Below are 27,679 nucleotides of genomic sequence, written 5' to 3' on the forward strand. Positions count from 1 at the left end.
TTGACAAAATCTTATTGTTCATATACGCATGGAGCACTGATGTTGCAACAATCAACTATTGCAAAAACCAGCTGGGAATGTCCAAGAATACCGCTGTGGATTTCAACATGTACATGAGGGAGGTTTGCACATGGCTGATGATAGACAATTCGGTAAAAAATGGTGGAAAAGATTGCATCGTTGAGATAGATTAAAGTCTCTTCTCCAAACGTAAATCAAACAGGGGCCGAGTGTACCCACAAGTTTGGGTTTTTGGAGGAATATGTCGTGAGACAAAGAAAGCTTTCGTTGTAAAATTGAAAATCGGAACTCTGACACACTTATGTTGAGCCTGGGTCAACGATAATTTCGGATTTATGGTCTGCATATAAAGTTCTCGACAAGCATCCCTCATACAGTCATCAAACCGTAAACCATTCTGAAAACTTTGTGGATCCGACGACAGGCGCACACACGAATAGCGTTGAGTCAATGTGGAGGGATGCAAAATCAAAAAACAAAAAATGCATGGGACTAATAGGGATATGATTGATTCGTATCTTGCGGAGTTCCTGTTCAGAAAGCATGTTATTCGAAAAAACCTGGACCCGTTCCATGAAATAATGACGGCGATTGGAAAATTCCAGCATTCGATACTGGAACAAAACAAAAACTTGTAACCAACAATTGTAAGTATAAATGATGAATTGAATTGTATGCTATAACTTGATTTTTTTTTTTTTTTTGGGGGGGGGGGGGGGGGGGGGGCTATAATGAGAAAGACCCGTTTTTTCTCTTGTGTGCTCTTAAAAACGCGTGTTCTAATTGGTTTATCTGCAATTGTTGGAATCCCTGAACCGGCAGCTAATTCTTCCTATGACCATGAAACCATTAGTTGTCTTTAAATATTGGTGTTTTTTTTTAACGTTTTCGCGTTTTTTTATCGTTCAACGTTGTATCAATATTGCCAGCTCTCAGAGTTTGCCAATGAGGAATTATGGCGCTTCCTAATGGCTTTTTGAGTGAATTTTCCATATTTGAGTTCTTCATTTTTTAGTGATCTAAGTTGCCCTCTTTGTGAAATAATAAACTTTGTTGCTAATATAATAGCGATTGTTAGCGAATAAGAATCAAAGCCATTGTAGCTTAGTGGTTAAAATATTTGACTGTTATCTTGGAGGTTTGGGTGCAAACCCCGTTGACGAACAAATTATAAAAATCTTTGAATGAAAATTGCTGAAAACGCCAGCAAAAAAATCTGAAAATCAGTCAATGTTCAGAAAACCTCTAAAACTCCTAGGAAAAATGGAATTCAAGAAACCCCTCAGTAAAATATTCTGCACTTGAAGGGATTTCTAATGATAGCACTTATTGCTTTCTCCGTGAAAAAGATCATTCGGCCTAAATTGACTGAACAAAACCAGTTAGTTGAGCATAGTTCCCCGACCATTAGAGGGTATTGAAGCAAATGTTTGAGATGTGTATTTGCGATTGTTGTACATTACTCGCCATGTTATTCATAGCCTCAAATTATTGGTGTATTTCAGATAAACCGGAGCGTCCCACTGCAAAGAAGCCAAACTTAATGCCATCCTCGCCGACTGTTACAAGTTAGTATTTTTTCATTTCTTGAGTCGCTCATTTCATGGCTTCTATTGCTGTCTTGATAAAAAGTTTGGTAAACAAAAATAGCGATTGAGAATAGTGTACTATGTTTTAGGACCAGATCCGGCAGTTGTGAAACCAAATACAGTTAAGGACCCTGACTTGAGTTCAATGTTGGATCCAGAGTTTCTGAAAACTCTCACTCCTGAAGAACGACAGTTGATAGAAACTTTGTCGCCAGAGGAGCTTAAACAGTTACAAATGGGCGTTGCGCCGACTTCTGCTGCCTCGGCACCTCCACAACCTTTGTCGCCGACTCATAACGCTCTAACGCACACAAATTTTGGAGCAAATATGCCATCAGAATCCGTAGCTAGCAACAAGATTCCAGCTAGCATGTCGTACAATCAGGGATTGCCTGATAATATTGGCTCCGGAGGTGCTCAAGGAAATCCAATGTTAGATGCACTTTCAGAAGATGAGAAACGATTGCTTTTTGGTGGAAGTTCCGTTCCGTCGGTAGCAGCTGTAACCCCAGTATCGATGCCCCCTAGACGAACAAGTGTTAATCGTTCAACAAATCGAAGAAGAGATACTGCGACACTACCAACTACCGCGATCACGCCTGTGTCAATGCATGGACCTGCAAGTGTGCCGGGTTCTGGGACAAGTAGACCTGGCCCTTCACAATCCATGACTCCTGTTTCTCAAATTGATCCTGGAACGAATTCAGCCTTTGGACAAAATGCTGCTCCTTATCAACAAAACCCTGATCCAAATGTGACACCTTTCCAGAATCCTGCCATTTCTGCTAACATTCACCAGAGTGCCGCCGTTGTATATCCATATAGTGTTGCGAACCCTGTACCTCCTCAGCAGTATATACCTGCGCCTAACCCTAACAATGCAAATCAGGGAAGTGTGGCGTACGGCCCAACGTTGCAAAACCAGAGATCTCACTCAGTTCCTACGGCTGTTGTCGCACCAAACATAGCCTCAAGTCAAGGCGTGTCTCATACATCAACGATTCCGCAAAATGTCTCAAATCAGCAAGCGGCACCTGTTTCGTCTAACTTCATGTACCATCAAACAGGATATCAGCATCAGTATTATCAGGCCAATACCCACGGTCAAAATATGCAAGCAGGTGCCACAATTCCGCATCAAGTTTCAAACCCGTACTCATCATTGCCCCAGGTACCATTTCAGCCGCCACATGCTGTTACGACTAATCAGTACACTCTACCAGGTACACAAATTCAAGCTGGAAGTCCGTATAGTTCCATAAATTCTGCAGCATCTTATCAACCGGGTTCTATGACACAAAGTCAAGGTAATTCTTCTAGTAGCAATGTCACTGATAATCGAGAGCAATTGGCGCAAATTGAGTACATGAAACAACAGCAAACAGCGTTGCTACAACAGTTGGAAATGCAAAATAAACGTCAGGTTGAATTAGAGCGACAACTTAATGACCAAAAACTGCAGCACGAACAAAATGTCAAGAGAATTGAAACTGAAAACCAGGAAAAGATGATGAAGGAACAACAAAAGTTGATTCAAGTGCAAATAGAAAAACAACAGAAGGCTTTGGAAAAACAGCTGGAAGAGCAGAAAGCACAGCAGCAACTTTTTATGAATCAGATTATGATGAATTACAGTTATATGCAGCAACAGTATCAGCAAAATCAACGAGTAAAACCTGAAGCTGTAAATTTGAATACTGCTGGTTTTAACGATGTCTATTATCAAACTCTAAATCAGAATCAACAAGTTAGTCAATACCAAAATGCTACATTTCAAAATCAAACTACCAATTTTTTGCCGGGAAACACAAGTTTGCCGGTGGCATCTGCCGCAAATAGTACCAACTCAGTACCCCAAAATAGCTCTGTAAATGCGACCCAAAACCAAGTACCGAACCTATCCAACTATCATAACCAATCATCCCTGAATACCAATAATCCGATACCACAGAATGAAGCCAGTAACTATCCATCATATCAATCGGTGCAGGGCCCGGTTTCTCAATGGACTGGTTATCAACAAGGAAGCGTCCCAGTTTCTCATAATCCAACTTTAGCTGCTCCGGCTAATATTGGCCCTGATATTAACATGAGTGAGTACTTCGCAACGTATGATCCAAAGAAGCCAGTAGACCACAAAGTTCTAGCTGCCATGATGAAACAACAGCAAGAAATGATGAGACAAAAACAAGTTCAGGAGCAGAAACGTCTATCGGAGTTGGCAGCACAGAAAGTTCCAGCAAACCAGAATAGCCCAGTCGGGCAAAATCAGTCAAGCAACCAGAGCGAACAACAGCTTCAAAGTCAACAGGCAAGTCATGTTAGCTACCAAAATTTCGGACAAAGTCAAACACGAACTTCAGGTATTGGAACCAATGTCGCACAAACGTTTACTAACCCTTCGGGTTTGGAACAACAGAGCAGTTATCAGAGTACATCCATCGCCCAAACACAAGTTCAAAAGTCAACGAGCCAATCGCAGACCTTTGAACAAAATAAAGGGAGTCATTATTCTGAAAGTGGCCACTTAAATTTCCAGGTACAATCTCTTCAAGCTGAGCCACTGAAACCAACCAATGGGTCGAACATATCTGCTCAGACATCAAACCAAACACTGCCAAAAACGGATTCAACAACTGCGAACAATTCCGATTCTTTCGATAATATGTCAGAAATAGATAGGCAACTTGAACAAATGAATGCTGAGGTTTCCCGCGGACAAAATTCCCTGGAATATGGAACGTCAGTCACGAAACAATCAAGTTTACCCGATTCAGGTCTAAGCAACTCTAGCTCTTTGCGTGAGGTTGTTACAGAAAACGCGGGGCAAAATAACGTTGATTCGAGCTCTGTGATGTCAGTTACAAACGTAAAACAAGATGTACAACGTAATGTTGCCGAAACATCGAATTTTCAGAACTGTGACCAGTCGTCCGGAGATCAAACCTTGTTGATTAAATTTTTGCCAAGATCCAATGTTCAACGAGTTCAACCAATTGCCAGAACATCAGAACTCTACAAAGATGCGGAATCGATGAGTAAATTAAAATCAGACCTGGATAAACTTGAAAAACATGTTGTAAATATGCACAAACAAACGTTAAATGGACCGACTATTCTGCAACGAGAATGGTCTGATTTGGAGTCGCGATTCTTGCAAACTGTTCAATCATCTTGCCAGTTGTCTATTTCGAACGATGAGATGAGAATTCCGAAGGAATCGAATCGAACCTCCAAATGTTACACTCACAACACACTGCTTCGAAGTGGAAACGAAGATTCAAAAATGGTTTCAGTTGATATTGACTCAATCTCGGAGCTTCTGCCGAGATTCGCTTTATTTGGTGCTGTGGAAACGGAGCCACATATGAAGACATTTTGGAATAGTGTTGAAGAATTTGGCGTTACATTGGTGGTGTCATTTCAAAGTCGAAATGAGGTTCGGTTATTTTTTCAGTTCGAAAACCGCGGATATTTTTAAGTTCGAAAACCGCGGACCAAACAAATTTGGACCTCACTTACAAAATCGCTGAGAATTTTAAGTCAGCCCTCCTAACCCTCCATCTCGTGACCCCCATTCCGGTTTTTTAGTTAGCAATTTGCGAAAGCGTGTTTACCAATTGTTTTTCTCTTCAGTTTTTCAGAATGGAGCTTCCTTGGATCTATATTCTTTTTCTATAGTTTTTTCGAGCATTTTTCTCATCAATGACTTTGCGTTATCTAAATGGTGTTTGATGTTGATGCTTTGACGCCATAAATCGCAAGATTGATTTTGACGCTATTAATCACAAGATCGCTTTTGACGGAGATCTATTTTTATTTGCTCTTGAACGAAGTTCGGAGCAACTACAGTAAACGTGTGTGTCCTTTTAAAGCAAAATTTCTGCTTGATATTTTTGCTATAGAACGTTCTTCTGATTTCAATTCTCGGGTGACTTTTTCACGCTTGACTTGTTGATTTTTGCGTGACTTGGTTGCGTTTATGCGGAAATTAAGTCTGTTGCTAAAACAAGTGATTGTAAGATAACCAGGCTCAGATAACCGAGTGATTGGTGATTCAATCGAATGAGGCGGTGGTCGGGACCTCAAACCCTGCGTGGTAGAAACTTTTTTACGCATAAAAAATTATCAAAGATACATCCCCTCTGCATTAATTTCCCCACCTGTCGTTCGAGATGAATTTATCTGACGTTAATCGGTTCATTTGTCGGTGACTTCTTTTTTAGAGGATGTGCTTTAAAGGAAGTCAAATGCTTTACGTCAAAAGAAGTGTTTAGGCAACTGTGCTGAGCAAAAATCAAAAACAGAAAAACAGAGAGAGTACTTTTGTTCAGAGTGGTTCAGAGTGGTTTTTGTTCTTTCCTTAATCCGAGAGAGAAAGAAAGAGCGAGCGACAAGTAGGTGTGTAAAGCGAGTTATATAATTTTTAGTCACTTGCGGTCTGTCAAGCTGGTTCTTTAGTTTTAACTCTAATTTTGTGAGAAAGGTTGTACGAGCTAGTCTGAAATATCTCTAGCTAGTCGAAATATTTCAGACTAGCTAGTATAACCTTTCACTCACAAAATTAGAGTTAAAACTAAAAAACCGGCGTGAAAGAACGCAAGTGATCAAATAATATAACTCGTTTTTCACACCTACTTCTTCGCACTCTCTCACTCTCTCTCTCTAGCATTTTCGATAAATTTGATAAATTTTCGATAAAGTCGATAAATTTTTGATGCAAATTTGAGCTTAGGTAGACTTAGCTGTGCCATTGCTTTAACATAAAATATTTAAAGGGATTTTCAAACTAATTGTTTGCAAAGTACTGACCTAGCTTTTTGCAGAAATTTTTGTTTAAATATTTTTTAATTAATTGCTCTCTAACAAAAGTTGTAGCAATTAAGCATCCCTAAACCCCAGCTTGCTACTATTAATTTATACTATTTGCTATTAATATTTTTAATAGCCGCCTTCATCCTCTCAACGGCTGTTTTTTAGACGCTCTCCTTTTTAAAATTTCGCTTTGCCTTTTGATCACTTTTTTCGTTTTACGTATGTCACGATTTTCACGTTTCACTTCTGACTTACTTCACTCACAGTTTCAAGTGAATGGAGTTTAAATTCTTTCATGCATTCAATTACGCAAAGAGGTCAATTCTGTCCGAGTCAAAAGATCAAAATCAAAAAAGACGGCAAAAACCGATAAAGGCGCGGGTCATTAAGTCGGGAGAATTAGTTTTTCAAAGTTCATTAGAGTGTTTGCTAGCTGATATTGGTCTTAAGCTTATTAGCTCTTAATTTAATTGCTGAATTAAATATAGTTATATAATCCAACTGAATCTGCATGCCAAAGTAGAACACTTTTTGACACTGAAAAAAGAACACGGAGAAAAGTTTGGTCAATTTACCTTTTTTTTTCTTGTTTTAATCTCGATGTGCATCAAGCGCGTCAACGGTGGCTATTTTCCGGCAATCTGTAGGCTATGTTTACTAATGGCCGCTGTCAGTCTCGAAGGCTATTATTTAGGTTCTCTGCTTTTTACAATCCAAGAATTGGATTGTATTTGTGCTCTGTCTTTTTGTAAGAGGTTTATACACCTTTTTTCATGACTTTGATTGAGCTTTCAAAAATGGATAAATATGTAAAGCTCAGCGGGCTTATCAGTTTTCATTAGAAGCCCTTAGCCGCGTTTAGTGGTCCGTCGTGTGCTTAGAGTGGTGAAGCTACTGGGAGGGCCGTATTTCAAGGTTAAAAAGTCATTTTTTAGGAGTTTTTGATCTCAAAAGGTTGCTCTTTGGAGTTTTTTTGTCTTTTTGAATTTTTAGTGGACCAGGCTAAAATTGAGGGTTTGTAAAAGTTGACAAAAGGTCTTTTGCAAGAAGTAATTACTTTTTATTACCATTTTAAGAGCTATATGTATGGTACTCGAAACTTAAACATTCAAATTTATACTTATTTTTAAAATTTCAAGTTTTAGAAAATTTTGTCTTTTTTGGGTTTCTTCAGCCCTTGGTGTCAAAAAAGCTCCTGCAGGGTTTGACTAGGTTACTTTTAATAGGTTACTGCTGATTTTGTAGTGATAATGGAATGGTTTTCAACATTTTAACAGCACGAATTTTAGCAATTTTTTGATAAAAACTTGCATTTAAAAAAAAGTTCAACATTTTTCAGCCCCAGCAGTCAGGAAACCTCCTATAGGGTTGGGCAATAGGGTGCTGAAAAGTTTTTTAGTGGCCATGGATTGGTGTTCAATATTTTAGTTGCGAATGAGTTACTGAATAGTTGCTAGAGGCAATGGACTGGTTATGAATATTTTAATAACACGAGTTTTAGCATATTTTTGATAGAATTGAAGTTTTTTCATTATTTCTAATAATTATTGTTCCAAATGTATCGATGTTTGTGAGCCAGTTAAGCTAATTAAGGTTTGAAATAGGAATACTGGATAGTCTCTGGAGACAGTTAAATGTCTCTGAAGATGTTAATATCTCAAATTTTAGCAAGATTTTGTTGAAATTTGCAATTGTTTTTGAAGTTTTTGATTTTTTTTAGATCTTTACTGGCCAAAAAACTTTTTATTTTAGATCTGTGCACTTTTTTCTCATTTAGTAGAATTGTTTTCAATCACGCTGGAGTATCAAAAGGAGCAAAACAACGAGTGGTTTAAACCTTGAAATAACTCTTGATTTTAGAATTCAATGGACAGCTCTCGTGTTAATGGTTTTTGACTCTTATGCTGTCTGCTTTCATCAATTATTAATTGCTCTCAAACGAAATTTGTAGCAATTATATTAGTCCTGTTGGTTTTTTATGCGATTTTTTGCTTGACCGATTTTTCGTCTGGCCCATTTGACTTTTTGTCCTCAAAAACAGGATACAGGTAGAGCCCAGAGGGCATTTCGTCTTAGACCCTTTCACCTCATTAGTCTGCAAGTATGCGATCCACAGAAACTGTTTCGGAGACCCATTTGACTTTGTCCTTAAAAACGGGATAAAGAGGTAGAACCCAGGCGGTCATTAAGTTTCATTAGTGACCCTGAGCCTTTTAGTATTCTTTCGAGTGCTAAGTGTGGTGAAGTTACTGGAATGACCGTAGTTTAAGGTTAAAAGATCGTTAGGAGTTTTTGAGCCCAAAATGTTGCAATTTTTCGTCTTTTGTCATTTTTCGAATTTTTTGTTAGACCAGTCTACAATTTAGGCTTGCTAAGTTGATTAAGGTTTTTTTTTCAAGACATAGGTACTTTTTATGACCATTTTAAGAACTATATGTTTTGGTAATCCAAACAAAAACACTCAAATTTATACTAGTTCTCAAAATTTTTTCAAGCCTTTTTAAAATTTGTGATATTTTTGAGCTCTAGGTGTCAAGGAACATCCTCTAGGGTTTGATAATAGATTACTGCATAGTTTCTAATGATGGTTGTATGATTTTCAACTTTTTAACATCACGATTTTTTTGAAAAAAAAATCTGGAGTTTTTTTCAATTTTGACATTGTCATTATTCAAGTTTTTCCAGAGCCAGGGGCCAGAAAACATCCTTAAGGGTTTGATTATACTTACTGCAATTTTTTTATTGGTCATGGAATAGTTTTCAACTTTTTAATAAAAATTTTAGCTTTTTTTTATAAAACTTGCAATTTTTTCAATTTTTTTTTGTAATGTCATTTTTAGGTTCTTCAGCTTTTAGTGGTAATTTAAGGGTTTCCAACATTTTAACATCACAAATTTTAGCATTGTTGGGAAAACATGAAATTTTTTTCTGACATTTCTCATTATTCATCTTTTTCCAGCCCCAGGGTCAAGAAAACCTCCTTATGGGTTTGATAATAAGATAATGAAAAACTTTATCGCCAATGGAATGATTTTCAACTTAGCATTCACTTCTAGCATTTTTAAAAATAAAACTTGCAATTCCAATTATTATTGATTTTTTTTTATTATTTCTTAAGTTTCTCCATCCTCAAGAGCCAAGGAGCTTCCTCTAGGGTTTGATGGTTGGTCACTGCATAGTTTCAAGAGCTAGTAAAATATTTTTCAAGATTTTAATATCACGAATTTTAGTTATTTTTTTTAAAAAAAATAGAATTGCCTTTTTTCAAGTTTTGAATATGGAATTTTTTTTTATTTTCCGTCACCAGGGGTCTCCTCCAAGATTTGATAATAAGCTTCTGCATGGTTTCTAGAGTTAATGGAATGGTTTTCAATATTTTGATGACTCAATTTTTTGTGAAATTTTGTTAAATTTTAATTTAAAAAATTTTTTAAATTTAATTTTTGGAAAATTATTAGCATGTTCCAAGTTTATGGTTCTTTTTGAGCCAGTGGAGTTATATAGGGCTTGAGTTTTCCGATGATTTTAATATCATAAAACTTTTTTTCAAGACTTTGCTAAAATTCGCGATTATTTTAAAATTTTTTGGCCTTTTCTGAGTTTAACAATCATTACTGGCCATCGCAATTTTCAAGTCTTGCAGATGGGTTTCATGACAGAACTCCAGAGACAAAAATTTGTTATGAACATTTTTTCACTGCCAAATCTGAAAACTTTGTAAATTTTGCACATCAGTTTTTTCTATATGATTTAATAACAAGGCCAGAAACCTAAAATCTGCGGAGTCGAATCTCATCATGGAAAAATTCTTGGCTCTCTGTCGGTTGGGGTTTCTTTCCTTCTCTTTGTTGTTCACGTTTTCATCTCTCTCTCTCTCTCTCTCTCTCTCTCTCTCTCTCGCTTTCCTTAACTCTTGTTGATGCCGCACATCAGCTGCTGTGACGTCGCGTGATATTATCTGTTACCCTCATAACGTTCAATTATAATAGAAATGTTTTATCATAAATAACTTAACTAGTATTTTTTAATGAAATCATTGTTAATTGCTCTCAAACGAAGTGTGTAGCTATTATCTTAATCCCGTTCTTTTTACGCTATTTTTCGCTTGACAGATTTTTCGTCTGACCCATTAGACGTTCCATCCTCAGAAACAGTATATAGAGGTAGAGCCCAGTAGGCATTGATTTCTCTTAGAGCCTTTCAGCTCAGTAGTCTCCAAGTATGCTATTCACAGAAACTTTTTGGAGACTTGTACTTATGATGTGTAGGGCGGTTCTTAGAAAATGAACCGTGGCTAGATACTGACGGAGCCAACCGCGCTGAGTTATAGATGAGTTATAATGAGTTATAAATGAACAAATTTTTGATTTCAGTCCACAGGTTTGCGGTTTTTAATAGCCGCTCTCAGCTTCTCAGCTGGCTATTATAGCGCTCATTTTTTACAATCAAAAGTATTGGGATCGTATTGGTGATCTGTCTTTTTAAAGATCTTTTCACACATTTTGGAAGCAAAGAATTGAGTAGGTCCGAGAAGTGTTTTTTTTTTCAAACTACCTTTAAAGTAGAGTGAGAATTTGTTTGAACAACTCGGTTTTTCCGAAGAAATTATTTTCACTTGCATCAATTTGACTTCTATTTTCAGTGTATCTTCTCTTGAGTGCTATTTAGAGGATACATTTTTAGTCTAATTGTGCCTATATGCATTTGCTTGAATTCATCATTGAACAGCTACAGCTTTTATGACTATTTGTAGTCGAAGTATTGTTAATATTAGAATCTTGCCCAGTTTTTTAAATGAATATTGCTTGTCCTGTCGCTTTGTATCATAAATCACAGGTCTTGTTGCTTGCTACTCAGACATAAATGAACCTACTTATTGGTGTGAGCTCTTATTTAGTGGTTTTCATGACTGACACTATTTGTTTAAAAAAATTTAAATTAATTTTTGAGTTTTTTCGTGTTTTGGGAACTTTTTTGTGATCATTCAATCCCTTTTTTCAGTTAAATGCTATTGATTTCTTGACTTTGACACTAATTGATTTCAAGAAATTTTGCTGGTTTTTTGTTTTGAGTTTTTGTCACTCTCTTTGTTGTCTTAGCTTTTAGTTTCAGTAATAACAGGTGTCATACTGCTCAGGTGTCAACAGCTGCTTAGGATGCTTAAACCGATCGATTTTATCTTTTCAGGCTATACCTATTGCTCTCAATGAAGTATATGTTGTTCGTTGCTTAAAAAATATTAATGAATTTTTGAATAGTGCTTGTATTTGTTTTACATTTGGTGTCTTATCGCTAATTCTCAAATTGACAAAATGACAAGACTGTTTGGTGGCTAATGGAGATTTTTTAATTGAAGAAATTCACTTATTATGCTATCGGTTACTCTTCTGTTGTTAATGCAAAAGTATAAGCCGTTCTTTAGTTTTTCGAAAATTGGTTTTATTTTGGTTTTATTTTGTCTTCTTTATGACAGGTTTCTTTGGTTGCTAATGAGGAAAAACTGCTTCTAATTAAATGTTGGAAATCATAGGAAGCAATTTTCCGTTTTGACACATGATAGTTGACTTTTTAGTCTAAACTTTTTAATTGCTCTCAAACGAAGTTTGTAGCAATTATATTAGTCCTGTCGGTCTTTTTTATGCGATTTTTCGCTTGACCGATTTTTCGTCTGACGCTTTTGACTTTTCGTCCTCAAAAACGGGATAAACAGGTAGCGCCCAGTGGGCATTAAGTGCTCTTAGCGTCTTTTAGCTCTGTTTCAGCTCAAACTGTTTTGGAGACTTATACTTATGGTGTGAAGGGCGGATCTTAGAGGTTGAAGACACCCTCACTGTTGACCCCCCAATATTGCGCCCACCGCCCCCCACCACGCTTTTGCCCCACACTGATGCCCCCTCCTTCCCCCATCAGCCCCCGGTTCACCACTCATCCCCCTCGCCCCCGTGGCTACTGACGATCAACCGATCGCTAAAAACTCGCAATTTTATACTAACTTTCACAATTTTTTTCAAGCTTTTTGACAATTTTTATCATTTTTTGAGTATTTTCAGCCAGATATCAAGGAACCTCCTCTAGGGTTTTATAATAGTTTACTGCATAGTTTTTAGTGGTAGTGGAATGGTTTTAAAATTTTAACATCACAAGTTTTATCAATTTTTGACAAAATGTGCAAACTTTTCCAATTTTTTGGACATTTATTTTTCATTATCCGCGTCTTCTCAGAAGCAGGGGCTAGAAAACGTCCTTAGGGTCTTGATAATAAGTTACTGAAAAAATGCATTTGCTACGGATTAGCTTTCAATTTTTTAATGACAAATTTTATCAATATTTTTGCTGAAACTTGCATTTTCAAGTTTTTTTGAAAATTTTTGTCGGATTTTAGGTTTCTCCAGCCTCAAGAGTCGAGAAACCTCATCTAGGGTTTGAAAATAGTTTATTGTATAGTTTCTAAATGTAATGGATTGTTTTCAAGATTTTAACATTACGAATTTTAGCATCTTTTTGACAAAACGTGCAAATTTTTTCAATTTTTTAGACATTTATTTTCACTATCCGCGTCTTGCCGGATGCAGGGACCAGAAAACGTCCTTAAGGGTTTGATAATAAGTTACTGAAAAAGTTTCATTTGCCACGGAATAGCTTTCAATTTTTTAATATGACAAATTTTATCAATTTTTTTTTTATAAAACTTGCATTTTCAAGTTTTTCAAAAATTTTTGTCGGTTTTTAGGTTTCTCCAGCCTCACAGCCACATAAATTCCTCTAGGGTTTGATTATAGGTTACTGCATAGCTTCTAGATGTAATGGAATGTTTTTCAAGATTTTAATATCAGCCATATTTAAAATTATTTGTATTTTTCAAGTTTTTGAATCCTTTTGAATTTTTTAAATCATTTTTTCCGGCACCAGGGTCATAGGGACTTCCTCAAGGTAAGCTGTCGCATAGTTTCTAGAGCTAATGGAGTGGTCATCAATATTTTAAAGACAATTTTTGAAAAATTGTTATGTTCCAAGTCTATGGATCTACATGAGCCAGTGACACAATTTGAAGCTGGGAATAGGGATACTGGATAGTGTCTTGAGACAATGGTCTTGAATTTTAGCAAGATTTTTTGCTTTTCTTTTCGAAACTTTTGAATAATTTTGTTCTTTTCTGAGTTTAACGATCATTAGTGGCCAACGAAATTTTTTGTCTTGCAGATGGGTTACTTGACTGAACTCCAGGACACAAAATAGTTCGGAGCATTTTCACTGCGAAATCTGGAAGTTTTTTAGTTTCGCAAAATATTGCAAATTTTTTAAAATATCAGTTTTTTATTTGGTTTATTTACTTACAAAGCTAGGAAACTAATAGTTGCAGAGTCGAATCAAGCTAAAGCTAGGCTCACTAAACCGTGGCTAGCTACTGACGAAGCTAATCGCTCGCCGGTCGTTTGAGATCAATTCGCCCGACGTTAGTTGTTTCTTGCGGCTCACTCTAAGAAAAATACAAATTTTATTGGCCTTGGAGTGCGGCGTTATTTTAGTCTGTTTATGTGCTTCAATTTTTGCTCATGGACTGAGAGACTGTTTTCGAATTGTTGAATTGAATTTGTGTATCTCGCCTTCATTTGTAGTTGTATTGTCCCTTCTTCAGCCATTAGAACTACTAAAAGATATTTTATGATTTTTTTCGTTATGATGCGTTTAAGGATTAAGGAACTGAGTTATGTTTGTTTTACTTTGAATCGACTGAATTTCAAAATACTTTTTTCGCTTTTTTGCTTTGTCTGCCAACTAGGTTGTTGTATTGTGTACTCTCTCTAAGGGCGGGAAGGCTAATTTTCTAATTGTTTCTAGATTCTTTGTTTAGTTTTGCGCATATAGGTTCATGGTTTTTTGCGTTTTAGTCTTCTGTAAAATTTTGTCATGTCTTTAGATAATTCAATTCTTTGGGTTGTTTTTCGGGACTTGCCCTGCTATGTTTATTTACATCGTTGAAGAAAATTTTGTTTCGCTTCACCTTAGTTCACAGCTTGTTCAACATTTGCATGAAATCTTTGACTTCTCTAAGCTAATTTCATTCTTCGGTCATTCCGCTGAAAGTGTTTTTAAACAGCAGGTGCTCCGTAAAGCAATCGATAGTGAACAGAATCAGTATCTGAAAACGAGATTAAAATAGAAACGGGATAAACCCGTAACGCAATATTTTAGATGCCCTCTTTTTTTCCTATAAGTCTTAGTTAACATCTCTAATGCATTTTGCCATTTAATGTGAGCTCATGCAGCCTCTGATTAAGAACAAGGAGTACTCATAACTACGAAAGCCAATCAACTTAGTTCATACTTTATTTTTTTTGTGAAACGATCAATTGTTTTTCTTTTGCATCTCAATCGGTGCCTTGGGAATCAATGGCGGCTATTTCCCGGCAATCCGCTGGGTATTGTTGACTTTCGCACTACATAGAACGTGAACTTTTGGGGTTTTTCTCAACGATTGTTATTTTTGATGTCTTGTTGCCGAAGCTCATTAATGACAGGTCTTTCCGGCTTTCTAATCATTTAAGTGTTTCAGATAACAGCTGGTAGTTTAAATTACTGTGACACTGTTTTTCAAAAAAGGTTAGTGAATTGTTGAGTTTTGCGCTTACTTGGTGTTCGTTCGAGGTGATGTTGCTTAGGCTTAGTAATGGTTATCGTCACGAGCTTCCTAATGAGGCATAGGCATATTTAATAAAATTTTAAATGGCCGCCTCAGCTTCTCAGCAGCCTATTATAGTGCTCCTATTTTTTTTCGTTGTACTAAATTTATTTCGCTTTACCTTAGTTCACATCTTGTTCATTTTGCGTGAAATCTTTTTGACTTCTCTAAGCGAGTTTAACTCTTCTCTCATTCTACTGAAAGTGTTTTTAGACAGTAGTTGCTCGGCAAAGCAATTCAAAATGAGAAGAGTGAATATAAAAAACAAAATCAGAAATAGAAACGGGATAAACCCATAAAGCGCAATTTTGGATGCCCGTTACTCGAACTTTGTTCTTATTTACCATCTCTGATGCTTATTAGTATTGATGCTAGCACCTGTGTCGTCTCACTACGCAACAGGAGTTTGTTCAGCTCCAAAAAGACATTAAAAAAGTTCTCACTTTAAAATAGTTTGTGTACAAAAATCAATTTTTTTGGTTTTGTCTCCTCTTTCAATCCCAATCTTGGTTATGGGAATCAACGGCGGCTATTTTGGGCAATCTGCCGGGTTTTTTTAAAATGCTAGCTACTGACTTTTGAGACCTTGACTTCTTTGAATCATTTCTTAAAAGAATTTTTGAGTTGTAGCTGTTTTTGCTTTTCTTTTGGTTATTTTATGACTAAGTGTCATAATGAAAAGTCTCGTTTGCTTACTCATTTGATATTATTGTTTTTATTGAGTTTTTCGTTGGTTTTTAATTTTTTTAAATAAAATGATGACTTTTGAGTTTTGCTCTTTTTTGTTGTTTTTTTGGTTGTATGATTTAGCATAATTGGACTTCTTTAATGGTTTCAGTTTAGAGCTAACAGTTTTAATGACTTAGAGAAACAAAGTTTATCACCCCAACACGTAGCATAAGACCAGCCAATATGCATTTACTAATATGCCAGTCAATTCTCTCAATTTTAGCGTTGTCCGTACATTCCCGAGACGCAAGGAGTGAACGTTGAGATTGGAGATGACTTCTATGTGAGACTTCAGAACACAAGTGTATCTCAATACTGGTTGCAGAGGACGCTCAACATTTTCTCACCCAGCATCAGCTCAAACAGGTAGTATTTAAAATATTTTCTAGACAGTGTGAAACGAAGCCCTTATCGGCGACACGCTGGGGTTTGTTGTCTCAAGATTTTCATTACCCCGCAAAGGCAGACCGTAATTACTTACCCAAATTAATAAAAAATTGAAGGAATTCAACTTCGTTTTGCTATGGTAGCACTTGGGATACATGAACTTTGCGGGATCGCGTTACAATCAAACGGTATGCTATTTTGAAGGGAAATTAGTAACCGAATTTTGCTGAAACCGAACATTTAAGAATTGTAGAATCCGGCTACAAAACTTGTAGACTGAATTCCGTTTTAACCCAGTTCCGCTCTTATCGAATTTACAGAACTAAGTTTAAAATAAAAATCCCTCAGCCTAAAATTTTTAAATAAGTTAGACGCTTCTCAAAATTTTAACCCGAGTTTAATAAACAGTGACGATTTATTATTACAATTAAGTGTATCATTAGCTACAAAGCCGTTGAATTTAGTAACACATATTGTGGAGTTTGGATGCCAAATTATGGAGTAAAGTTGCCGGATTTGGCAACCGGATTACGGTTTTGAACGTAAGGCAATTCCACAAAATTATGAAAATAATTTTTGAGGAATTCAGGCTGCAAAGAATTCCGCAATTGAACGTAACCGAATTCCACGAGAGCAAAATCAGCCAAATAGAATCAGCCCAATGCAAAGCTTTGTGATCAAACTATAGGGAGTGAATAAACACAGTTTAACAGATGTAAAAATCTTCCCAACTTTTCCGCTTTTTCCCAATTTCAACAATAATCACAGTTTCGACAACTTGCTAGCCAATTTTTAAAAATATGTTTGTCTTTATATATTTTGGCGATATCTTTATGTCACTGTAATTAATTGCTTTCAAACGAATTTGTAGCAATTATATTAGTCTTGTCGGTCTTGTTTTCGATTTTTCTCTTGATCGATTTTTGTTTGGTCTGACCCATTCGACTTTTCGTCCTCAAAAACGGGATAAACAGGTAGACCCCAGCGGGCATTAAGTGCACGTAGAGCCTTTCAGCTCATAAGTCTCCAAGAATGCGATTCACGGAAACTGTTTTCAGACTTATACTTATGTTGTGAAGGGCTGTTTTTAAAGGTTGACCCCCCACACTCCCACTACCCCCCCCCAATCTCAACCCCTGTACATCGTTCAGCCCAAACGGCCCCCCTTGCAGCCAAAAAACCTCCCACTGCAGCCAAAAAACCTCAAACCTTCCTTTGTAGCAATTATATTAGTCCTGTCGGTCTTTTTTTCAATGCGATTTTTCTCTTGACCGATTTTTCGTCTGACGCTTTTGACTTTTCGTCCTCAAAAACGTGACAAACAGGTAACGTCCAGCGGGCATTAAGTGTTCTTAGAGCCTTTCAGCTCTGTTTCAGCTCAAACTGATTTGGAGACTTATACTTATGGTGTGAAGTGCGCGAGAGAGGTTGAAGAAACCCCCACTGTTGCCACACCCCGCCAGTATTGCCCCACCCCCCCCCCCCCACCACCTCGCGGTTGCCCCCCACCCCTGTTGCCCTCCACCCTCCCTCTCCATCAGCTCCCCGCGAAGCACCCCCCCCCCCCCCACCCACCGTCGCTAACACACAACCGATCGCTAAAACACGCAATTTTATAATAATTTAAACAGTTTTTTCAAGATTTTTGAAAATTTTTGTCATTTTCTGAGTTTTCAGCCCCAGGTGCCAAGAAAGCTCCTCTAGGTTTTCATAATTGGTTACTGTATAGTTTCTAGTGGTAGTGGAAAGGTTTCAACACTTTTACATCACGAATTTTAGCATTTTTTCGACAAAAGGAGCAAATTTCTTCAATTTTTTGACATTTATTTTTTATTCAAGTTGTTACAGACCCAGGGGCCCCAAAACCTCCTTAGGGGTTTAATAATAAGTCACTGCAAAATTTTTTTGGCCATGGAATAGTTTTAAGTTTTTTATTGTCACAAATTTAAACAATTTTTCGATAAAATTTTCATTTTTAAGTTTATTGAAAATTTTTGTCGGTTTTTAGGCTTCTCCCACCTCAAGAGCCGAGGAATGTCCTCTGGGGTTTGAGCATAGGTTACTGTACAGTTTCTAAATGTAATAAAGTGTTTCAAGTTTTCAATACCACGAATTTAGCTTTTTTTTTACAAAACTTGCAATTTTTTTAAATTATATTTATGACATTTATTGTCATTATCCAGGTTTTTCAGCCTAACAGAAAATCTCTCTTAGGGTTTAATAGTAAGGTACTAGAAAATGTTTTTTTAGGCATGGATTATTTTTGAACTTTATAGCAAATTTTAGCAGTTATGCAACTTGCAAGATTTTTGAAATTTTTGGTCATTTTTTAGGTTTCTTCAGTCTCAAGAGCCACTAAACGTCCTCTAGGGTTTGATTTTAGCTTTTAGATGTAGTGGAATGTTTTTCAAAATTTTAATATAATCAATTTTTATTAAAATATTTGCAATATTTTTGAATGTTTTTGAATTTTTTTAAGCCTTTTTCCGGCACCAGAGTCATCGGGACCTCCTCCAAGTTTTGATGAAAAGTTTTTGCATAGATTTCAGGTTTAACGGAATGGTTATCAATATTTTAATGACTCCAGATTTTGCAATTTTCTGGTAAAATTTTTTTTTTCAAATTTTTGGAAAATTATTATCATGTCCCAAGTTTATATTATTTCAAGCATCATGTCCCAAAATTATTTCAAGCTTGAGAGAGGGATATTGGATAGTCTCTTGACACAATGAAGGGGTTTTGAAGTTTTTAGTATCTCGAATTTTAGCTAGCAATATTTTGTTAAAATTTTGCGATTGTTTTAAAAATTTCTGATTAATTTTGTCCTTTTCTGAATTTAACGATCATTACTGGCCAAGGAAGCTTTTCAAGTCTTGCAGATTGGTTACTTGACATAACCAAAGAGGCAGAAAGTAGTTTTGAACATTTTCACTTTTCTTTTGCAAATTTTCATTTTTTGTAAATTTTTAAAATATCAGTTTTTATTTGATTTTTTTTTACTGACAAGGATAGAAAACTTAAAAAATGAAGACTCAAATCAAGCTAAATCTAGCCTCATTAAACCGTGGCTAGCTACTGACGAAGCCAACCGCTTGTCGGTCGTTTGAGAGCAATTCGCCCGACGTTAGTCGGTTATGTTTTATCTATTTCGCTGTAATAAATTCTGAAAACACGCTACGTGACAAAAATGACGCTACAGGTCGCCGTACTTGTTCAGAAAAACACAAAGGCAGCAAATGTAGCCCCGAATAATTAGTTAAATCCTTCTTATTATACGAGTGAACAAACTGATCACAGTAGCACTTCATCAAATTAATTGGGGCATTAGAGGGTGATTTTTGTAACCCAATTTCTAAAATGTTCTCTACAATGGTTATGTGGACTTTCTAGTATAACAGCATAATCAGGCTCTAAATGGGTATTCAAACCAATGTTTTGTACTGGCTGCAGCTAAAGAATCAAACAATACTGAAAATGCGACATATTAAATTAAATGCCTGCTTACTAATACGGGAATTTGTGGCATATCAATCAATCATATATCACCTTGAATGGCTTCCAAGAAATTTTTACACCTTCTGAAAATTAAGATTATAGAATTTTTGTGTGCTTCCCTGAAATGATGTATGATCTTTGTATGACAACCAGGCAGCTATACAATTCATACATGACCTTGTACGATTAACACGAGTTATCTCTGACCTTGTATGAAATAGTGTTTTGTTGTCTAGAACGGTGACTCACTTGCAATTTCTGGAGTGGCCGAAGATGACCACGTCCGAAATTGGCGAGAAATATCCAAAACATGGACCTCTGATATCATTTGCCAGAACTGTCCGACATTTCTACAACTTGCAAGAAAGTTTCAGTTCACCTGTCGTGCTTCAGAGCAAGTTAGTTTCAAATTTGATTTAGTTTTTATTACAGGCGATTTCTAACTTTTAACTACTTTTTCTGTACAATTTATTGTGTTAACGATAACCTCCTCTCATGATGGTTCGAACAAATTTGAATGTTTTCAGTTATGACGTCTTGCAAAGTGGAATGCTAATGTTGCTAATGCAGGCAATGCAGAATTTAGATCATGGAATCGGCATCTTAGATATTCCCATGGCTGTTAACGACATTCGTCGTCTATTCCATCAAGCAATTATATCTTCGCCCAATGAACTGTACTACCTTTACTTGTGCTATCTTCACTACGTTTATCAGTTTATGAGCAGTCGTGGTGTGCAATCGGGCTATCAAGTGATCAACTCACCAAGTGGAAGCGGATTGCCGAAGTTACAACCGGTTGCGAAGACGCCGGTCGATGCCAGCAATGAAAACAACAGCGGAGAATGTGCTAGCGTGAGTAGTTTTTGCGGCCAGTGAAAAAATTCTTTGTCAATTTGTCAATGACATTCTTGCAGAAATTGCTAACGGGCGGCAATTTCATGAAGTGTCCTGATAAACCGAAGTTAACTGAGTGACGTTTATTGGAACGTCATCTATGCAAGTCCTTGAAAAGCATGTTTGAGACCTTTATATTAATTGCTCTCGTAGAGAAGCAATTATTGTAAACGTGTGTGCCTTTTTTATGCAAAAATTTCGCAAAAAGTCAAATGAAAAGTGCGCCAAAACTGGTGCCATTTTTCACTTTGAATCTTAATAGTGGTATATATTAACCTCTAATGTGGTTATTTGAAGCTAACTATTGAACTTCTTCGTCCCATTTCCGCCCCCCCTGGACTGAAGCAGGTTGCAATTGATTAGAGCTACCACTAGTCATTTGAGAGCAATTCTTCCGACGTTTAGTCGGTTATGTTTTAAAAAGAACTCTTAAGATTTACGTTAGGCGCTCTTTTTTGCGATTTTATAGATACTGTTTTCTAAATTGGACTTCTGATACAGAGTTGGTAGATTCGAGCGTCATGAAGTTACCGCTTTGTTCCAGATTTGTTTAATCCGGAAATTGTTTTAATGGTGCACTGTAACGCCTGCTCATGTCAAGACCTGTTTTACACTCCTGGGAATCATTTTTAAACGCTGTTGTTTCTGGTTGGGCGTGAATAAATATGCTGTCTGATTTTGCTTCTTATAGATATTTGATTAATGTGCTCATCATATACAACGGATATTATTTAGGTGGTAGCTTCAAGTTAGTAGTGGTGATCTACTGTTTAACTGCCTATTTTCAGCTATTTTCATCGTGATGTAAATGTTTGTTTTATGCAAATATTGACATTTTTGAATTCTGATTTCAATGTTATTCTATATGGTTCTTTAAAGTTATGCCTGCTTTAAAAGTTTCGCCTGCTCATCCGCAGTTCATTATCGCAGTGTTTTTTGAGAGGTATATTTATTTGAACCTGCGGCAGTTTGACTACTGTTTGGACTGTTTTGTCTTCATTTCTATTGGTATGTAGTAAATGTTTTCTAATGGTTCATAATTGCAATTATTTGGAACAGTCATTGAATTATAGTGCATTTTGCCATTATATGTTGAATTTGTGTTGCCTAATCTCATTAGTGACGGGTCCTATCGGCTTTTTGATTAGGCTTAAGTGAACCTTTGTAACGTTTTCAGTCAATAGCGTATGGTTTTTATGCTTCTGGTACCACGTGTTCTCTTTTTTGAGTTTGAGGACGTGTTATTCTTTTTTTCTCTGATCGCTTAGTATTCTTTCCTATTGGCTTTCTAATGGAGTATTACTGACGCGTTTAATGTTTTGAATTGATGTCGGATGATTGCTATGAGCTTCGCTCTGTGTGGTCAAATGTTAAATTTCAGAGTTTTTCTGCGTTTGTTGTTTCTCTTGTATCACTTAGTCATACTGATAATAGAATTATCTGGTTTCTAATGAGGTATTCCAAAACCCTGATACCATTGATACCTTATGTTGGTGTAAATTTTACATATTTATATAACATCATAAACATTTACGTTGACCGTTTTTTTAGTTTTGTCTTACGTAGTCTCAATAATGACAGTTCACATAGTTGCAAATGAGGCTTAATCGAATCTTGGTGTTCGTTGCCAGTTTTTATCTTCGTTGTCTGCCTTCGAAAATTTCTCTTCATCTCAACCGGCAATTTTTGAGCTCGTATTTTTTTTGTTTTAATCGTCAAATGAAAATTGTTTCGCTTTACTTTAGTTCACAGCTTATTCATCATGTGAAATCTCCAGGCTAGTTTCACTCTTCTCCCGTTCTACTCGAAATAATTTTAAGATGCAGTTGCCCAGCAAAAAATCTAGAACAAATGCAGTCAATATCGAGAAACAAAAAAATAGAAACTGGATAAACCCATTAAGCCCAGTTCGATATGCCCGCTACTTGAAATTTGTGTTCTTGTAAATCTTAGTTGCCATCTCTAATGCTTTTGATATTGATGATAGCCTGTTTGTTCCTCATTAAGAAACAGTATTATGTCTAACAGTTTGTCAAATTGAAATAAAAATGATTTGCACTTTAAAAAATTTTTTGTACGTCGATCTTTTTTTCTGTTCTTTCAATCCCATTTGTTGTTACGGGAATCAATGGAGGCTGTTTTTCAGATATTTTGCCGGGTGTGTTTGAATATTGTCCATTTTTGTTCCGTTTTCCGTGTAACCTTGCGGTACATCGCTTTTGTGTGACAATATAGGTAAATAAGTCTAATTGTTCACGTTTTCAGCCTTCGTTTTTCCTTACTGAGCCACTACTTGCTCTCAAACAAAGTTTGAGGCAATAATTGTGAATATGTGTGCCGTTCATAGTCGCTTCCATCCACTCTCTTCTATTTTTCTAACAAAATTTTTCTCCCCGTCACCTCTGTGTGATGCTGGCCTAATTTTCATCCTTCCGGTGATAACCATTCGTTCAAGTTTAGTGGGATGCTTCGAAGCTTTTGATTGCGTTATTTTGCAAGGCGCATGCTAGTTTCTACCTATGAGTTAGTTATAATATTAAGAAGTTTTAGAATTTCAAAGTTCAGAAAACAAATAAGTCGAGCTAAGTTAGCTCTGATGGCGTACATTAATTATACTTCTGTTTGTTACTGCCTGATGTGAGAGGTGTTGCTATCATTAATAGGAACACCTCTCATCTCAATAATATGGTCGGAGAGATACTAATATTTAGTCAAGTATTAAATATTTCAATGTTTTATTTATTATCAGAGAAATGCTTATCTTTAGGCTCAACGAGAGCCGTTTGTATGACCCTTTTGTAACCCGTGCTTCTCAATTGCAACTAGGTTGCACAGTGCTGGTGTATAAAATTCATACCCACTGATGTAGGGCTCCATGAAAAAAATAGTGTTCTAGGACGCGAGTTCTGCTACCCGAGGAATGGATGGCTCACCACTTCGGGATTTACGTCAGTTGATGACAGCGGAGAGTTTCAGTATTGGGGCACAGTCTGGATCTCCTAAACCCAAGCACAATTTTGACGATAACCAAGTACATATTGGGCGGAATTCAGATCCCAGTGATCCCTTCAGCTCGCTAGACGCCATGTGGAAGATGAAGTGAAATCTTCAATTAATAGCTTGGATTGCGCTGTTTCTGGGAAACGGAAAAATACCTTACCTCAAATTTGAGCTGTTTTCTGGCCGTAAAATTTATGATGTGTTCTGTGATTTATTGCAATCCTTGTAAGATCCCGGTACAATATGCTATCCATTTCAACGATACAGTTGGTCTATTTAATTAGCTAAATATTGGGACAAAGAATTTCTTTGTCGAATCAGCGGTTCATTGTTATGAAGTCTAATCGCTATGTAAGCTAAATTTCAGGTATAAATTTTCAAAGTAATTGTTTAATAGCCGCGTCCTCAATTCCAGGCGGCTATTATAGCGCTCCTATTTTTCACAATTCAAAGAATTTGATTTGTATTGGGGCGCTGTTTTTTTTAAAATTCAAAGAGTTTGAATTGTATTGGGGCGCTCTTTTTTTTAAGATCTGTTCACACATTTTCATGATTTTTGAAGTCAAATTGGAGTACTGATTTTGGTCACACCGAAATAGGAAGTGGAGCGAAAAAGCGAGTGGTTTTTCGGCGTGAAATTTTTTCGCTTTAAATTTAAGGTGGAGTGAGAAAACGGTGTTTGAACAAAAATTCGCTTTCTCGCTAGTGGTTTTTGTTCGCATGTGGCAATTTCACTTTGATTTTTACTGTTTTTTCGATTTTTTGGATCGGATTTTTTCTAAATGTTTTTCCCAATCCATTCATAGTCCGTTCTAGGTCTAGTTTTCTGTTTAGTCAAGTACGTCAGGAATTGTCCTGCTATGTTTTTTTATTTTTTTGGACTGGATTTTTTCTAAATGGTTTTCCCAATCCATTCATAGTCTGTTCTAGGTCTAGTTTTCTGTTTAGTCAAGTACGTCAGGAATTGTCCTGCTATGTTTTTTTAAATTTTTTTGGATTAGATTTTTTCTAAATGGTTTTCCCAATCCATTCATAGTCCGTTCTAGGTCTAGTTTTCTGTTTAGCCAATGAAAATTCTTTGAATTGTACGTCAAGTTAAGTTTCATTAGAGTTATTAAGTTTCATTAGAGGCCCAAAGTAAGCTTCAGTAGTCCTTCAAGTGCTTACAGTGATGCAGCTGCTGGGATTGCCTTAATTAAAGGTTGAAAGGTCATTTTTAGGAGTTTTTGGGCTCAAAATGTTGCAATTTTTCATGTTTTTTCATTTTTTATTTTTTGTTTTAGTCTTACGTTGAAGTTTTTGGAAAATGATGAAGGCCTATTGCGACACAAAATAACTTGTTATGACCATTTTATGAGCTATATGTTTTGGTACTACTAATACAAACATGCAAAATGATACTAATTTTTGCAATTTTTTTCAACTTTTTTGAAAATTTTTGTCATTTTGAGTTTTTCCAGCTTCAGGGACCAGGAAATGTCCTTTGTAGTTTGACAACAGAGCACTGCGTGGTTTTTAGTAATAATGGATTGGTTTTCAACATTTTAATGTCTCAAAATTTGGCATTTTTTAATATAACATGTTTTGAATATGACATGTGAGATTTTGAAAAAATTATTGCCTATCGATCTTCGAGACAATGAATTTTTTAATGCTTGGAATTGGGTTAATGGATAGCCTATAGAGACACAGAAATGATTATGAAGATAATGATGTCACAATTTTTAGCAAAATTTTTTTAAATTTTGCAATTGATTTCATTTTTTTATATTTTTTTGTCATTTTTGAGTTAATCGATCTTCAAGGGCCAATGAATTTTTTCAGGTCATGCAGATATAATACTGGACCGATTTCAAAAACAAAAATGGTCTCGAACATATTTTTGAAACATGTTTATTAAAGGGACGAAATTTTGACTAAGGGAAAAAGCTTCAAGAGTTTTAGTAATGAGTATATTTTTGTTTAGTTTGTTTGATTGTTTTGGTTTCTCAATTTTGTTTGTGTTTTGGTTGCCTTTGTTCAATTGATCTGCTGGTCAGGTAGAGTACTTTTAAGTTTTTAATTCAAATCTTTGAATTGTCTTTCAGGACTTGTCCTGCTATGTTTTTTTACTTCGTCTAACAGATTTTTGTTTCGTCTTACCCTGACTTCTTAGAATTGACTTTTTCAATGACTTACCTCGCTCAAAAAAATGATTTCTGAACTCACTTATAAAACTTAACGTTTTATGAACATTTACTTATTAAAGGTCAATAGTGTGCATCTAAGTAGTGCCATAGTGCCAAACATATATGCCCTAATTTTGATTATTAGAGTCTTGAGTTTTTGATGTGGAATATTAATTTTGGGATCTTCTCCGTTCGTGCCCCCCCCCCCCAATACGTTATGCGCCCCCAGTTATAGAACACGTGCCATTGCATAGTAAGTCATTATGTAAAAAAATATTTCACGTGCATCTGAGGGGTGCTAATAATATGCGCCCACTAAGCTGAGGGGGAACAAACGCAAAAGATCCTAATTTTGAAAAGCCCTATTAGAGCTTTCTCCTTATAAAGCTTGTGTCTCATTAAAAATGACAGTCCAAAGCTTACCCAAAAGTCTAGTGGACTATTAAAGGACTGGTGGTCGATCTGTCTATCTAATCTCTTTAGTTGTTTCAATTCATGGAAGGCCCCAAGCGTCTATCGCGGCTATTTTCCGACGATCTGCCGGCTATGTTTTATGTCGTTTTCCGCATATCAGAGCTGCGCGTCAAAGGGCCTCTCTTGTTGAGAGTATCAACACGAAATGCTAGCCCAGTGGCCTCTATGTTGTCACATTACCTCCCGAATGATTTTACAATAACAAATAAACGAGGCGAAAGCTCTTTGGTTTGTGCCTGATTAATTTAACTAATTTTTGTAGAGCTCTATGAGTTCACTAAATAGTAGAAAATTACGTTCTGGGTAACAAGAGAATTTATCGAATTTTTTTTTATGCATTACTTTTTATCAGTTAATCAGAAACTGAGCTATTGATACTTTTTATTTTTTCGAAAACTGTGGAATCAGGTATTGAACCTCCTCGTTATCATCCTGATCTTCATTATTGGCGTAACATTGTAGATTTTTCTTTTCTGTTTGAAGGTTGAAAGACAACAATCTAGTGTAAATTGTGCATAAGATAAGATTGACTGGGTAGATAAATGAATCCTTGAGGAACAAGAAAGATTGTGAGAACGGTTTATAGCCCAATTTGGAGAGCTTAAGCAGTTATTGTAATGGTTAGCACAGTAAGCTTGCAAGTATTAGATGCTGCTTCGAATCCAGTATTGGTCCATTTTCAAAGTATTTGCGCTTGCCCAGGCCCCCCATTGCAGGTTATGAGCCCAGAAGCTAGTGTGAGCCTAATTACAAAAGGGAGACGAAAGATTTTTACAAACTGTGAAAGCAGTGATGTGCAATTTAAGCGGGAGTGTTAGAAGGTTGAGAGTGCGCAGTCTAATATAAATTGTGCATAAAGTAAGCTTGAAATAGCTCTACTTATTCAACGGATACTTGGCTAGAAAAATGATCTTGAGGAACAAGAGAAGAAATGAGAACGGGTTATAAAGGATGCTCTTATAAGCCCGATCTCTTAAGACCAGTTGGTGTAGCCACTTTCATTGGTAGATATTGTTAGATACTCGACGGCTGGTGTTTAGTCCTCAGACCATTGAGCAATCGTGATAAGTGTGAAAAGATCATATCCTTAGACTCCCGTGAGACGGTTCCCTGGGATTTCCAGATAGAAGAGTCTTTGGGTTGAGAGCCTCTAGCATCTTGCTTTGTGACTTCTCTGTGGTTTACTGCGGTATCATCTGTGTTTATTGTAGCAGTGGTTAACTGGGCTCTTTTTGACATAATGTCGAGCACATTTCGGTAATGAAATTGGTTGCTATTGTCGACATTTATATAAGCTTGTGTGCGCTTCGCTTTATATTTCTCAGTACTTGCTATTTCCTTGACAGGCGATTTGCGCTGTTAACCGGCTATCGCGAATTGTGGATGTGTTTTTTCATATGCTGTTTCCACCAACCAACTGTCTT

General features: G+C 36.4%; 1 protein-coding gene across 1 annotated transcript in view; it reads left to right on the top strand.

The window, feature by feature from the left end:
* The window catches only part of LOC142350824 (uncharacterized), a 64,913-nt gene extending 40,996 nt beyond the window's left edge, over positions 1-23,917 (top strand). Inside the window, exons 15-20 of the mRNA XM_075402785.1 lie at positions 1,527-1,589; positions 1,700-5,049; positions 16,058-16,200; positions 19,953-20,114; positions 20,244-20,571; positions 23,510-23,917. Of these exons, the coding sequence (XP_075258900.1) occupies positions 1,527-1,589; positions 1,700-5,049; positions 16,058-16,200; positions 19,953-20,114; positions 20,244-20,571; positions 23,510-23,716 (4,253 nt within the window). The 3' untranslated portion in view covers positions 23,717-23,917. The remainder of the gene's footprint in view (positions 1-1,526; positions 1,590-1,699; positions 5,050-16,057; positions 16,201-19,952; positions 20,115-20,243; positions 20,572-23,509) is intronic.
* The last annotated feature ends 3,762 nt before the right edge of the window (positions 23,918-27,679 follow it).

The sequence above is a fragment of the Convolutriloba macropyga genome, chromosome 12 (assembly GCF_964194025.1).
Source record: "Convolutriloba macropyga chromosome 12, txConMacr16.3, whole genome shotgun sequence".
NCBI classification, from domain to species: domain Eukaryota; kingdom Metazoa; phylum Xenacoelomorpha; order Acoela; family Convolutidae; genus Convolutriloba; species Convolutriloba macropyga.